Here is a 13,975-nt window from a genome sequence, read left to right on the forward strand (position 1 = left end):
CGCTTTTCGTGCATTAGTCGATGTAGTGGGCCAAACCAAAATAACATGCTGTATAATGAACTTGCAAGAGGTGTCACGGGCATAGAAAAAGGCCTATATTAAGTTCTCTCCAACTATGACATTTATTAGAGAGAAACCTAACGACAGGAGACACCAACCTAGCAGCCTTGACAACGAGAGGTCGGGAGAGAGAGCACAGGAAGGAGAGGGCTACATCCGGCCCAGAAACAGAACCATTCCCTGTATAAAAGGGCTATAAAACCTCAGCAGGCGATCAGTGCAGTGCATCAATCATGGTTAAGTATCCTTGACGCATATTCTATTGTCTCCAAATATAGCACGATGCCAATAATTGCAAAGGATTTATCTTTAGAGGGATACATTTTAATTTCAAGTTTAAACTCTTGATCAATCAGCGAGGGAATTATGCCCATCAGACAACATCGATGTTACTGTTCCTTCTACTGGAGATGACCATCGCAACTGTTGTCTTCGTGTATTACTCCAAAGAGGACGGTATCTCGCTGTTACCTCTCTTCACTGATGCCTTGGTGGTCGCAGATTCCAAAATCGACAATAGTAGCTTGAAATTCGCATCCTTTTTTGCAATAAGACACATCACAATCTTCCTCATCAAAGGATAAGATTCAAAATTTATCTCAAATCGGAATTTAGACGAGACTTTTGTTTTAAAAAGTTTTAAAAAACCCACAAGCTGGCGAATAAAGGAGTGCTTTGTTAGGGACACATAATTAATCATTTTTAAGTAAACGTCTCGCCATGCAAGATACACTTAAGGAATGTCAGGGTTGATTAATAGATATGTAAATGATACCAGCAAAGTAATTTTTGTATAGGAACAACTCAGCTATTCTTGTCTGGTTTTACGGACCAACGGCGCCCCCCTGGTAGGTTTGAGAACATTTTAGGGCAGAATTCCAACTCTCATATGTATGATATTATCAAACATAGTCACAGGGGCTAAATACTAGTAGCCGGCAATTACGTAATAAACATAAGGAGTGAGATTTCGGCCAGTGAAACTTCAGACACTAGATTTGGGTTGGTCCCAAGAACGGAAAAGGTCTCTAGAGGCTCATCGCGCAGCACCACCGACAACTTTTTCATTTTTTATTGAAAAGTTGAAGCGGCGAGACTGTTACCACTAACTACCCATCGTCTTATTGGGAGCATAAGGGTCATCCCTAAGTATAAACGATGCAGCATGGATCTTTCACGGATCATTAGAAATTGCACGTGATCTTTAATTAACTAGCAATGTTAGATGCCAATCTTAAAAAAAGGCTTCTTAAAGGAACAAAGTCGAGGTTTGTCTTCCTTGAGATTGTACCCTAAATTTTTTTTTTTTTAATTTTCAAATGTCTTAATCCTGGCCATCCGTAACCATCCCAATTCGTGTTCATCGTTTTCTCTTTGGTGTTTGTACAAACTTTCAAACAATTATTTCGAGAGTTTGTTATATTTAAAGGCCATTTTCTATGACCCTGGAAAGGAATCGAAATATTGTGATACATGTAGCTCCTCTGTAACAGTCACAGTTACTAATAAATGACATCAACTTTATTAATATAATTTGAAACTTTGTAAACTTCTGAATCAAATCAAAAGCAAAGAAGAGAGTTAACTTAAAACCCTTTTAGCCAAGAAGATTTGTCTCTCCTTCAGTATTAAGTTTCCTCAACAAGTTCACACGCGCTGAATACCGAATAAAGATTCTCATCTTATCTTATCACGTAGTAGGGTAGACTCAAAAAGGGGGTGCTCAAGCTTGACGACCCACCCAAAGTTTAAGTTGGACTCATTCAGTTTGCCAAGCAAAAAAGCCGGAAAACCGGCAGTGTTTTCAAGTGAGACAAAAAAACAGCAAAAACGTTACTTCTTCACTGATTCTGGTCCTCCAAGACTCTTATTATATCTTATCATACTCATGGACATGAAGAGTGTTTGACTCAATTTCTTCTGTTCTTCTATTCTCTTAGAGAATAAAGCCATCGAGTACTGTTAAGTATGGATAAAATTAGCATTAGGTAAAGACAATTATGTGCTGAGCTGCTGGAGTTTAAGGTTGCCAACCCACAAAGAGTATTTATCAATTGTATTGATCGCTAGGTTTCGACTACTATACTGTTTATCTTAGACAGGCGACGATTAATACAATTGATAGCTTGTCTCTATACATTGCGAGAAAACGATTAGACGTTCATTTGTATCTATATAACCACCATGAAGAACAACATTTTCTATTACAAGTAATATCCAGCTGCAGTCCAGCGTTATTGAGCATGGCTCGAAACTCAATTAACCAATTCCGGGCGCGACGTATCAAGTATTTTTTTTTTCTTTTGGTATTTGGTAATCACATACGACGTTTGTGGACAATGTCTCCTTGTTTGTCTATCAGTTTCTTTATTCTCACCACCTGTTCGTTTTGTTACCATTATTAAAAAAGGGAGAATTGAATCATTGGTCACTGTTGGGTAATTGGATGCTACAAGTTGATTTTACGCTTTCTTAATGAAGGCCTTCAAAGGTATTTTTGGTTACCTTTAAATGCGTTTTGCTGAATTTTTTTTTAATTTCAGGAACAGAGATTACATAGAGGTTTAAAATGCCACTTTTGCGCGTAGAAGTAGTTTGACACTTTCTAGTTCTTTCTACACCGCTATTAGTGCCTAATTTCCATAACAAGAGATTTGAAAGAACGCAAGCATATCAACAAACATATAATAGGCCAAGACCTCTGAAGCGTTGCCAGATAGTCACACAGAGCATTTTGAGCTGGACACGATTTCAAGCAGAGCAAGAGAGAAGATCAGCCACGATGATGCTAACGTCGGAGCTAAAGAGCCGTCACTTTTGGGCCAGCGCCCTGATAGAGCTGATCGCAACTTTCTTTTTCATCTTCCTGACAACTGGTACAACCATCACATGGAATCCGATGCAACCTCCGTCGACAGAGCTGATTTCTTTGTGTTTCGGACTGAGCATTGCAACCCTGGCGATGTGTAGTTTACACCTAAGTGGCGGGCATATCAACCCCGCTGTTAGCATCGCCATGATGGCCGTTCGAAAAGTGTCAGTCATTCGAGGGATAACTTACGTAATTTTTCAAATTGTCGGAGGTGAGAACACTAAAAGCAACTCTTAGCCTTAGTGTAAACAACTTTTTTTAACCTAAATTTCTCAGTGATAGATGCAGAAAGGGAATACCTTCCTCAACGACTAGATATCAAAGGCCAGAAAAAGCAATGGCCATAACTATGGAAATGACTCGTTATTTCGCCAGGTTTCTGAGATGTAAGCAAAGCAGATATTTGCTACGAAACTAGTTTTTATTGCTTACACACGCTTCAATGAATCGAAAGATTAAAAACTCATTCGGGGCAGAAAGGAATACGACAAACGCTATTCCTAAGCCGAAATAGAAGTATTGCCATGACTTTCCGTAGAGAAAATGGCTCCATCGCAAAACTGTTACACCCGAAAACTTAGAGCTGAGGAAATTGTCGATTGCTAATTTTCCAATTGCAAGGAAAGATAACTGTCTTTTCAGTTCGGTGGCAGTTTTTAATTAACATCGGGGAAACGGCGACAAAGATACAATACAACCGACACGTTTCTGGTGCCTTTCCAATATATTACATTGGATCAAAGAAATTGGCCAAATGGCATTCGATCAATGTTATCTCAAGTACACGTACCAAGACTTCCTAATACGTCATATGATACCTTGCGTGCACGCGGATCAATTGCCTGTAAAACCACTAGAGTGCTACTTAATTCATTCAGCAAAATCGTTTCACTTTGGCAGAGGTTTGAGCATTTTTGGCCACTGCCACAACAGATTACGTAATAAATAATACATCAATTGTGAAATCTCCGGAAGGTAAAGCATATCTACAATATTTCAGGTATTTGGCTAGAACATGTTGGCAATAAATTCGAAAAATGTCTAGAATGTTTTCTACTAAGAAAGCTTTCTTTGTTGCACACACGACTTCACATGCTTCGATAGGCACGAACGTGAGTAAATTTCAAGTGCTTTTAGCACTCAACCGCAAGCTCGTAGCTCGTAAATAACACTGATGTAACGAGGGAGGTACAATCAGCTAAAAAAGTCAGGTCTGTCAAATACAATGCATGTCGAGTATGAAATGTTCGTGTACTTTCTGGAGCTCAATTTGTTCCACACCGTGAAATAAAAAGAAAAACCGGGCTGCGTCATTACCATTTGACTATTACTTATTGTTTACAGGTTAAAAAAATTCTAAGTAGTTCGAGTTGCCAGAAAAAAGGTGTCGAATGGGAACACCAGCGCAAACCATCAATGCAAATGATTACTATTTTCCTGTTGGATGAAAGTTCGATCAAGTTGAAACAGTAGAAAAAATATATATAAATATACCTTTGGATAATTCTCCTCCCAGGCATATTCAGATAAATGTAAACATTTATAAAAGAGTAATTTGTCATCCTCTGAGGTCTTTTGTTGTTAAACCATCATTTGACATGATTCAAGTTGAACCCAGCAGAAGCAGGGTTGGCAGTTAATTTTCCTAACGGAGACATTGCCATTTTGAAGGTCAAATTTTATCAATGGTGGTTTTTTTCAATTGTTGAATGTTTTCCATTTTCGTAATGAGTTTTACAAGTGGACAAGTTTTGTAAGTTTTGATAAGGTGTGAAAAAGTACTTAAGATATAGTCAAGTGCTTAATTTTAAAGTGCAAAGGAAGTAATAATTCGGCCTCCAAGTCATGGCAGCTAAAGATTAAAAAATCGTTTATGTGTTAAATATGGCGAAGTTGAGGAGGGGGGAAGTGGCGAAGAGAGAGCTACTATCGTGGGTAGGCCACATAGGTGTGTTTTGATAACAAGGCTGTGACCCTCAAACAGTTCAGTCTAAAAACCAGGAAATTTCGATGCCTAGGCAAAACATCAGTGCACTGCGATCTGAACTTAAACCTTTTGCTGTGTAGAAGCTGTATATCCATTCTTAATACTTCCGATAAATTACTCCCCCCTGGAGTAACTAAATAGCCGGAGGTGGGCAATGGTTCACAGCCCTCAACACTTCATTACACTGACGCAATTATGTAAATGTGCCCTAACTGCGTGTTTGCCTACATAGTTATTCCTAAGACGTACGTGCCAATGCAGGGAAAGTATAAAAATTCGTGCACTATTAGTTGTAAAGATTGTGTTCAGGACTGATATGCGTGCATTAAAAACATTTTGCGTCATATCATTTGCATTTGCATTTTTGATAAGATGCGTCAGCATGGAAGTCAATACCTTTGTTTTGAAAATTCTCCTCTGCATTAAGATAAAGATCGAGTTCACTGAAGTCTGAGAACAATGCATTTTTGTTCTCTTCTTTATAACAGGTATCATAGGCTCAGCGGTATTAAAATACATCACACCAAAAGAAAAACGCGGAACACTGGGCGCCACTGTCCCAGGTCCCGGAGTGACCGCAGGTCAAGCAGTTGGTATTGAAATCTTGCTGACATTCCTCCTGGTTTTCACTGTGTGCGCGAGTACTGACCCGAAGAGGAATCATTATGGATACGAAGTCCCTCTGTCAATTGGCCTTTGCGTGGCCGTGTGCCATTTCATTGGGGTAAGTGGAAGGATGGTGTCTTCGTATCGCTTGATTTAGGACGTTCGTTGCAAAAGATTTATTTTTGCGTTTAGTCTGGTCCAGCTTACTTTACTGACACTCCATGTTATTCTTTCAGATTGGTTTTACAGGGTGTGGCATTAATCCTGCGCGCTCGTTTGGTCCAGCTGTCATCATGAATACCTCCAAAATCTGGGAAAACCATTGGGTAGGTAACAGTGCCTGTAACCATCATTCTGTCCAGTATCGAAACGTATCTCCGCTAAAAGGGCCTCGTGAGAGAGGGATTTCTCTGCGCTGTTTACCGGTCCTCTGTGATTCGCGCTTGTTTCTTTCTTAGAGTGTTTATGGAACGCCTAGGGTGGAGCATGGCATTTTATCAAAATAATGTATAAAATGAACAAAGCCTAACCTTTGAACACTGTTTTTATTGTTGCATGGCGAGCAAATGAAAGTCAGGAAAGTCTCTAAAGTCTTTGTGGCCACTCAACTAGAAATAGGAAATAATTGTAAGAGAGAAAAATATTAAATTGTAAATCATAATAGTAAAAGAGATGGATCATCTTGCGCGCATTGCGAACCAAGAGAGGACAACGCGCTCGTTGCGGAGTTAATAAGGAGGTGTACGAGGCCACCTTCGAACGGAGTAGGAGATTTTCATGGTTGAAGTTCACGTTGTTTGTTTTTTTTTTTTGTAGGTGTACTGGATTGGTCCAATTGGAGGAGGTTTAATTGCAGCAGTTCTGTATCAGGTGATATTTCGAACGAGGCAAGAACAAGGCCCAACGGCTGGTTCTGTGAATGAGTTGGACAACTATCAAGATTCCAAGATCTAAACTGTGAAGGAGTATTATCATCGCTTATAACGCGACTTTCCTGTAGAACGCTTATTTACAATGTTCATTCAGCTTTTAAAAGGTTGTGGCCTGTATCAAAGTAGCTTCACCAAGTATTGCTATTAGAGTTTTAATAAAGAAATTAACATAAGTGATTTTGTAATCAATATGAAATGGTCCTTTTTTGTTATGAAGAATGATTCATTTCTACGCGCAAAAGTACCAAAAGGGCTTTAGGTAGTCATGTTTATGAGAATTTTTTATGAGGAGAACAGCAGTGATTTAGCAATATAAATATCGAAGGGGCCTTTTTAACGAAAAACGATTATTTTAATGCGCACTAGAATAAAAAGTTTAGGTAGCCATTTTTTAATTCTATCACAAAGACTTAACGTACATTTTTGCTTGCGTTTTGGCCTGAGAAGTGTTTATCTTTGTACTGCACAAAGCAAGAATGTTTTCACGCTTGTCGTGTTATTTTGTAAACCTTGGACAAGCACCTTGGGATTGATTAGAATCTGTCAGTAACTGAATTAACATTGGTAGCTAGATTTTAGCGATTTGTTACACTTTCAAAATATATACAGGCACATTCATAAGTGTCATTTGAGGAAAGGTTCCAGAGGATGATGGACTTTTAATTCCCAGAAGTGATTTTCAAGTAACTTATCTTTGCAACGTCGATACATCTATCAAAGACAGACATAATACTTAAGAGTTAGTTTTTTTTTGTAATACCTAATTCTCTTTTCTACCTTACGAAGAAATTAACAGGAAAGGAAAATTACCAGTCAGACCTGTGAATGACGAAAGGCAATATTCCCATTGCAAGCCTAATTTTATCTTTAGTTACCAATTTCTTAATAATACTTTCATAACTTACTGACAAGCAGTTGTGGTAGAAAGTTTTTAATGTTTAATTTTTTGGAGCTTCAAGGGTTGTGCATTTACGTTTTTCACGTGAAGAATAAGGTTATTTGATTGGGTAATAAGCTTAATTAGGGTTCGAAGTTGATATACATCCAGCCTCTTACGACCTTGCCTGATGTTTAAATATCATGATTTTGAGACATTTTTAACGTCTTTCATTATCATATACTTTATTCATAAAAAAGAAAATAAAAATTTCAAAAGTTCTGCGGGATGTGTATTTGGTGAATGATAAGCATTTAGGTTCGGACGCTAATTTTGTAATCTTGAGTCGCTAACTTCTCGTCGAACCTTGCATTCTGCTAAACGAATCGAAAGTAGCTACGCCTCGTGAGTCCACAGCATTTTCACTACTGTGATGACGAATATCGTTGTCGATAGAGTACACACCACAATAAACCACTGTCGATTTGTTTTTTGCCGCAATATCAACGTCAGTTAAAACGATTTTTTCAGTGCGTGACCATTGCGTGACATGTTGACTCAAGCAGCGTTGTCTGTACTCTTATCGACAACGGCAAAGTGGCCAATCAGATTATGACATTACTGCCAATTGTGGTAAAAATAACTTTTTTCAGTTATGCGTTTTTTCTTTTATTTTTTTGCTTTGGTTTCTGCTTGGTTTTTTGGTCTCATTATCATCATTATCACTACCCATATCACCATCATTATCATCGATCATTATCACCATTATTAAAATTATCAATGTTATCAATATCACTACTCCTGATAATCCTATCACAATACAGCCGGTCTAGTTCCTGCTTTTTGAGTCTTTTGTTATTTTATTTTCACTCACAGTTGTTTCTTTCTTCTTCTCTTTTCTCACACTGATGAAAGCCCACTTAGGATTTAACGACCTCCAGGAAGTGACATAAACCCGTTTGTCAAGTTATTTTTGAGTCTTAAACAAATGCGGCAGTCAAGAAGAAAGGAGAGTTTTTTTTTTTTAGATTTTTGTGGTTTTTTTGTACTTGATCGCAGAATCTTCTAGGCATTCCAACTCTCTTGAGATATCTGACCGCCAGAAACATTCGCGCAATTTTTTCCACTCAATACATGTAGAATTGCGCTTGGTCGGTCAGCGTCCACCGATGGATCTTGCCGGCTTTCATATTTGATGGTCTGATGGATTCATTAGTACCTTCTACAATTTTCGTTTCTGTAGCACGTTCCTTTGTGCTATGCATGCGTTTTTTACTTCAATGAAGTTTAAAAAGGGAACAAACCCCGCTCAGCGCTCCGACCTCAAATAACCAGGCTTGGTTACACAATAAAGCATTGTTTACAAGCTCTACCGAGAATCCCGCCTTATTCATCTATGTGATCAGGTGATGTTTGGTTTTTAGTGTAAGTCAATCAAACATCAACGGTAATTCTCGTCATACTTAGTAGGCAAGAGACGGTCTCTCTTTAACTCTTGAAAAGAACAAGTAGCTCCAATATGTATCTCAGTGAAGGCAAAATGGAGTTTAGATCTCGCAAATTTTGGACCGAAGTCTTCGCGGAATTTTTGGCCACACTTCTGTTCCTGTTCATGGTCTGTGGCACAGTGTTACCGTGGAATAACACTCCACCATCCGTTATACACATTGCTTTCAGTCATGGACTAAGTATAGCGACCTTAGCAATGGCGGTGTTTCACATTTCGGGCGGACAGCTCAACCCAGCCGTGACCATCAGCATGATGGCTGTTGGAAGGGTCTCAGTCTTAAAAGCTGTGTTCTTCATTATTGCCCAGTGTGCCGGAGGTAAGGTGTAATTGACACTGTTTGCAGACTGGGTAAGGATGCATATGGATGTTTGTTCTAGCGCTTCTCTAGAGCAAGATCGATATAAGGTTTAAAGCGTTTGAAATGAACTGAATAGATTATTTGAAAGCAGCTTTTAACATTTCAAGCTCCAAGGGATCACAGATTTCGCAAGGTCTTCACGCCCCCTCCAACCACAGATCTACTCCTATTGATCAATCGGCTAAACTACTTACAGCTGGATTTAGTCAAAGCTTTCAATCATCTATGTTATTAACCATTTTTTGTGAGCCAAGTTGAAACGGTAACACTTCAAAAGTCATATCGTGACAATGCAGAGTACTAATGACGTTTACCTTAAGGATTTTTAATCCGGTCGTTCTATTAGATTATATGAGTGGTTCTGCTAAATGGTGGAACTGCCACAGAAATTTTGCTCCTATACTCTTACATTTTGCGAGGAAATCAGACCAAGCTGCTTTCGAGTCACTTTTTTTTTACTATACTGAATGTAATGAACGAAAAAATAACAAATAATCACTTACGCGCTAAAACAATGAAAACAACCCTTGTGGGAATAATTTGTGCTATGCAATCACTCAAGCGAAGGTCAGGAAATGACTGATCTTATGAAAGGAACATCGTAATATCCAAAGTTGTTTCGAGATCTTTTACCAAATAGCGTTTGAAGGAAAAGTGTAGAAAAAGATTAACTCGTATCCGATCATTAGAAAGTTTTTGAGAGATTGCGCACGGTCAGAGAAACCTGAAGCACAGTTTTTTTTTTATCTTCGGCTATTACCGACTTTAAGCATCACTTTCTTCAGCTAAATATGAAAGGAGTGTCTATTATCGCTTTGATATGACACAAATATACTGCGAGCTGGCCTTCGTGCGTTTGTTGCTCGGCGGATAAGCCTAGATAAGTACCTCCGCCTGGCCGCCTCGTCTCTATCAGCTTTGAGCATAAAATCACAAGGTTCAAAAGAGATTCCTAATAGGCTAAACCCTGAAGTATAATATGGGTCTGTGTCGACCAAGTTTTAAAGGGAAGAAAATTTTTTAAAGCCCGACAAACCTCCTGGCAATAAGGCAAAGTTGGGCTGTCGTTTTACCGAATGTAGTGCTTTCAAATAAAAATGCAAAAGTCTTGAGATCATGACGGAAAATTGCTCAGCCTTGATTCAAATCAATAACATGCCACAATCACTCATGCGGTAACTTAATTAACACTGCTAAGGCACCGGAACATATGATAAAATTAAGAACTTCACTTCTAATACATAATTTTACAGCCCAATCAGTTTTTGCTGACGAAAGGAAGAACTTCTGGTAAGTTTTCTCTAATGATACGTCAGTGAAAGAAAAGGGCGCAATGCTCTGAGCGACATATCTATTACATACAGAAACACGTCGATATTTTAGGAATAGCGTGACAAAACTTTGACTTTTCGCACACAATCGTCAAGAGGGTAAAATCAAGCCGGAATATGATTAAGTCGAAACATACACGACATTACAGTTTTAGAAGTCACTGTAAAAGCTGCTTTTCGAATCAAAACATCGACGTTTTAAACTTTGCCCATAAATTAATCTTATTCGAATAACAGCCTACACTGACTAACTTTTTTCATATATTGCAAAATAAATTTTAGCAGAGCTCAGAGACCCATTTTAACAACTTCGGTTATCAAAAATGGCACAAATTGCCACTGAGATCGTCTTTTCATAAAATGATGGCTTTGCAAATTTAGATTAATCCTACTCGAAAACAAAGCACATAAGTTTTATATTTTTTAATTATTTTTTTCTTCACTAGAAATGATTTTTCTGTTTGAAACCCACTTTGCCGCTGCCACGTTGACGTTCAATAGGCAACTTTTTAATCTTGGCTCAGGGCAAATGTCCAACATCCGTCCCATGATGTTTTTATGCAGACTAGCTTAAAGAGTACCCCATTTACACCGGCAAAACACGTTTAGTTAAACAGGATTTAACTGAATGAAACTCAAAAACAGAGAGCTGAAAGATCGAATTTTCCATAAGATTCAAGTAGTCAATAACTTGTATGTTCAATGTACTACATTTGAAGTCGTCAAACATCGGTTCAAGCAGCCTTTACGAAGAAAAGAAAAGCAATTATGTTTAAGAAAACAGCTTTAAAACCTGTTAAAGCTTTAGTGTGAATGGGGTATAGGATAGAGGAACAGGAAAATGTAAAAACATGTTGTGATTTCGGCGGCCCTCTACCACAGCCGGCCAACAGGTTATGCAAATTTTCCAAAATTCCACCTAACAACGCACATGGAGAAGGCGGAGCTCATTTGACATTAAACGGGTGTCGCTATGTTTGGAAAAATACAAGAAAGAGGAAGTTAAGTGAGAGCTGACTCAATTTTACCCAGCACTCTCTAAATGATAAATTCAAGGGGCCGAAAAAGTTCACCTAAACGTCACCTGTTATTAGCGGTCCTTTACCAAAGACCTAACGAGAAGGCTCTTCCACCCAAATTTAAAAACCAACTTACTTTAACAGGGGGCGTTTCGAGCGTTAGCCCTCTGTCTTTCGTTCTGACGAACGGTTAACGCTTAAAATGTCAGCTTCAGAAACTCTGTGGTGGCCAATATCAACTCACTCGATAAACCAAATATCCCCCATCCCCACCCCCACCGACGCAGCACCACAGTTTCCTGATAAATGTACTCCCTATAAAACTATAACAGTAGCCAAAGAAGAGACATCGGCTAAACAATGTCATAACACAAAGACGGCTGAAAACTGATACAGCTTCATAAACAGTTTATACCTCAAAATGATAGTCCATCTGATTAATTTCTCGATGTTCTGTTATTTTGTAGCTATTTGTGGAGCAGCTATAGTTTACTACATGACCCCAACTGATTCTATTGGCTCATTGGGTGTCACAGCTCCTTCAAATGGTGTCTCTACTGCGCAGGCGTTTGGAGTGGAACTCATGCTGACTTTCATATTGGTTTTTGTGATATTCGCTGCGACCGACCCCAACAGGGGTATGGCAGGATATGGGGTACCGCTGGCCATAGGGATTTGTGTGTTCATTTGTCTCATGCATGGGGTAAGGAACAGCTCCAACATGCGATGTCATAGTAGAAGACTAGGGAAGAAAAGTCTTATCAAAGCCTGAGCGACTAAGAGAACAAGAATCGCCATAACTTCTCGGAGCTTGACTTGTTTTTTAGCTTTTGTAAGAAATGTGAGAAGAGAAAGGCTTTACAAAATCTTGAAGACTTTGAAGGAAATACACGACTAACTCTTGCACTATTCATATTGCAGATTCCTTCATCTGGAGCCAGCTTAAATCCAGCTCGTTCTCTTGGTCCTGCCGTTGTTATGAATTTGTGGAGAGACCATTGGGTGAGTAATCCTCTCGGCTGTCAATCCTAGAAGGGCGGCAAATGATTTGTTGACGACTTCTCCCTTACGTAATAAATACAACTGTTAGGTTAAGAGCAGAAAGTCAACTATCATCTGCCTCCAGCAAAACTCGAAGAAGTGCTAGGATCAGCTTCGAAACTTTGCCACGCAAGATAGTAAAAAGATGTAAATAGTTTAAGATTGCGATTACACGCAAGGAAGAGAAGTTTAATTAAGTCATACGAGCAGCGCGCGAATCACTAAGGGGGGGAGGGTGAGTGAAGAGACAATATTGTTATACACCTGCGGTTTCCGTTGCTCTAAAGACAGACGATTGTGATAAGCTGATTAGTAATCGCGTGACCTTTTATATATTGAAATGTTTCCCGCTCGGGATATAATTTTGACATCCTGTATTGATTGTAGCCTGATATTTTTGAAGCTCTTTTCTCTGAAATTCTCGACGATTCCAGACAACTTGTAGCTAGCACTCGGCTAGTATTTGAAAGAAGAGAAGCTTGAAGCTGAAAAACAGCGCTTTTCTACTGAATCGAAAAAGAAATCTTCAATCTACTTTAACGAGTATTTCTGTAAGTTCAAGTCTTCGGTGGCTATGTGCACTGAAAATAACCAACTCATAGTTTCCTATGCTTTAACAGATTTACTGGGTGGCACCCACTCTCGGCGGTCTCCTGGCAACGTGCACCTACAAGCTGTTTTTCGCCCAGAGGAGAAACAACCAAAACACTTTGGAAGATGATAATTACAATGTGGAACTCAACGACAACGATACATCGAAGTTTATGATCTCCCCTTTGTAATTGATCAGCGGTCTCAGTCGGTCCCAACTAGATAAAATAATTAGTTGGAAGTGGATACGAAATCTGAGTGAAGTGCTCTCTGAACTCGCGTGCTTACATGTATCTAGATGAGCCCTTTTACTCCTAAGATCCTTTTATAAATTCTCTGCACTGTTTGCCACTTTATTTCTCATAGCTTTAGCTCTGAGAGATTGGAATAAATCAGAAGAACCCCTTGTTTTGACTTGTTGATATTTTTTCCTCACACCTTCCTCCAAAATAATGTATTAACATCTGCAAGGAGAAATTACGTTTGGGTCACACCTTAGAGTGAAAAGTTTTGAAAACAATAACCCCTTTTAGGCGTACACTTATCTGAAAAAAAACAACTTGAATATTGAGATATGGTTCAAAGCGTTAAAAAAAAAGCTTTATCTGCACTATTAGAAAAGTAAAAGGTTTTTAGATGTTGCTATTTTAACTCTGTTAGATTTTTTTTTGGAACTTTATGAAGAGTTTGTCTGAAACAAAGTTTTTTTTGCAGGAGAAAACATTTTGAGTAGTGCCAATGTATACGAAGGAAAAAGCTCAGAAAAAGATTGAAGCTTTCAATCTTTGGTT

At 38.7% G+C, this 13,975-nt stretch overlaps 2 protein-coding genes across 2 annotated transcripts; both read left to right on the forward strand.

Annotated features, from left to right (window-relative positions):
* Positions 1-2,758: 2,758 nt before the first annotated feature.
* LOC136279103 (aquaporin-4-like) lies at positions 2,759-7,616 on the forward strand. Its single transcript, XM_066162543.1, has 4 exons — positions 2,759-3,143; positions 5,408-5,643; positions 5,762-5,851; positions 6,342-7,616. Exons 1-4 carry the CDS (start codon positions 2,843-2,845, stop codon positions 6,477-6,479), a joined length of 765 nt encoding a protein of 254 aa, XP_066018640.1. The 5' UTR covers positions 2,759-2,842; the 3' UTR covers positions 6,480-7,616.
* Positions 7,617-8,706: 1,090 nt separating this feature from the next.
* Positions 8,707-13,598, forward strand: LOC131791585 (aquaporin AQPAe.a). Its single transcript, XM_059108933.2, has 4 exons — positions 8,707-9,160; positions 12,020-12,255; positions 12,474-12,554; positions 13,214-13,598. Exons 1-4 carry the CDS (start codon positions 8,854-8,856, stop codon positions 13,373-13,375), a joined length of 786 nt encoding a protein of 261 aa, XP_058964916.2. The 5' UTR covers positions 8,707-8,853; the 3' UTR covers positions 13,376-13,598.
* The last annotated feature ends 377 nt before the right edge of the window (positions 13,599-13,975 follow it).

Source organism: Pocillopora verrucosa, chromosome 2 (genome assembly GCF_036669915.1).
Source record: "Pocillopora verrucosa isolate sample1 chromosome 2, ASM3666991v2, whole genome shotgun sequence".
Classification (NCBI taxonomy): Eukaryota; Metazoa; Cnidaria; class Anthozoa; order Scleractinia; family Pocilloporidae; genus Pocillopora; species Pocillopora verrucosa.

What these genes read in the sequence shown, in the direction of transcription:
- LOC131791585 (XM_059108933.2), top strand. Translation starts at nt 8,854, where the DNA reads ATGTATCTCAGTGAAGGCAAAATGGAGTTTAGATCTCGCAAATTTTGG. An exon ending in TATTGCCCAGTGTGCCGGAG is followed by an intron (nt 9,161 to 12,019) that starts GTAAGGTGTAAT and finishes GTTATTTTGTAG; the next exon opens with CTATTTGTGGAGCAGCTATA. An exon ending in TCATTTGTCTCATGCATGGG is followed by an intron (nt 12,256 to 12,473) that starts GTAAGGAACAGC and finishes TTCATATTGCAG; the next exon opens with ATTCCTTCATCTGGAGCCAG.
- LOC136279103 (XM_066162543.1), top strand. Translation starts at nt 2,843, where the DNA reads ATGATGCTAACGTCGGAGCTAAAGAGCCGTCACTTTTGGGCCAGCGCC. An exon ending in AATTTTTCAAATTGTCGGAG is followed by an intron (nt 3,144 to 5,407) that starts GTGAGAACACTA and finishes TCTTTATAACAG; the next exon opens with GTATCATAGGCTCAGCGGTA. An exon ending in AAATCTGGGAAAACCATTGG is followed by an intron (nt 5,852 to 6,341) that starts GTAGGTAACAGT and finishes TTTTTTTTGTAG; the next exon opens with GTGTACTGGATTGGTCCAAT.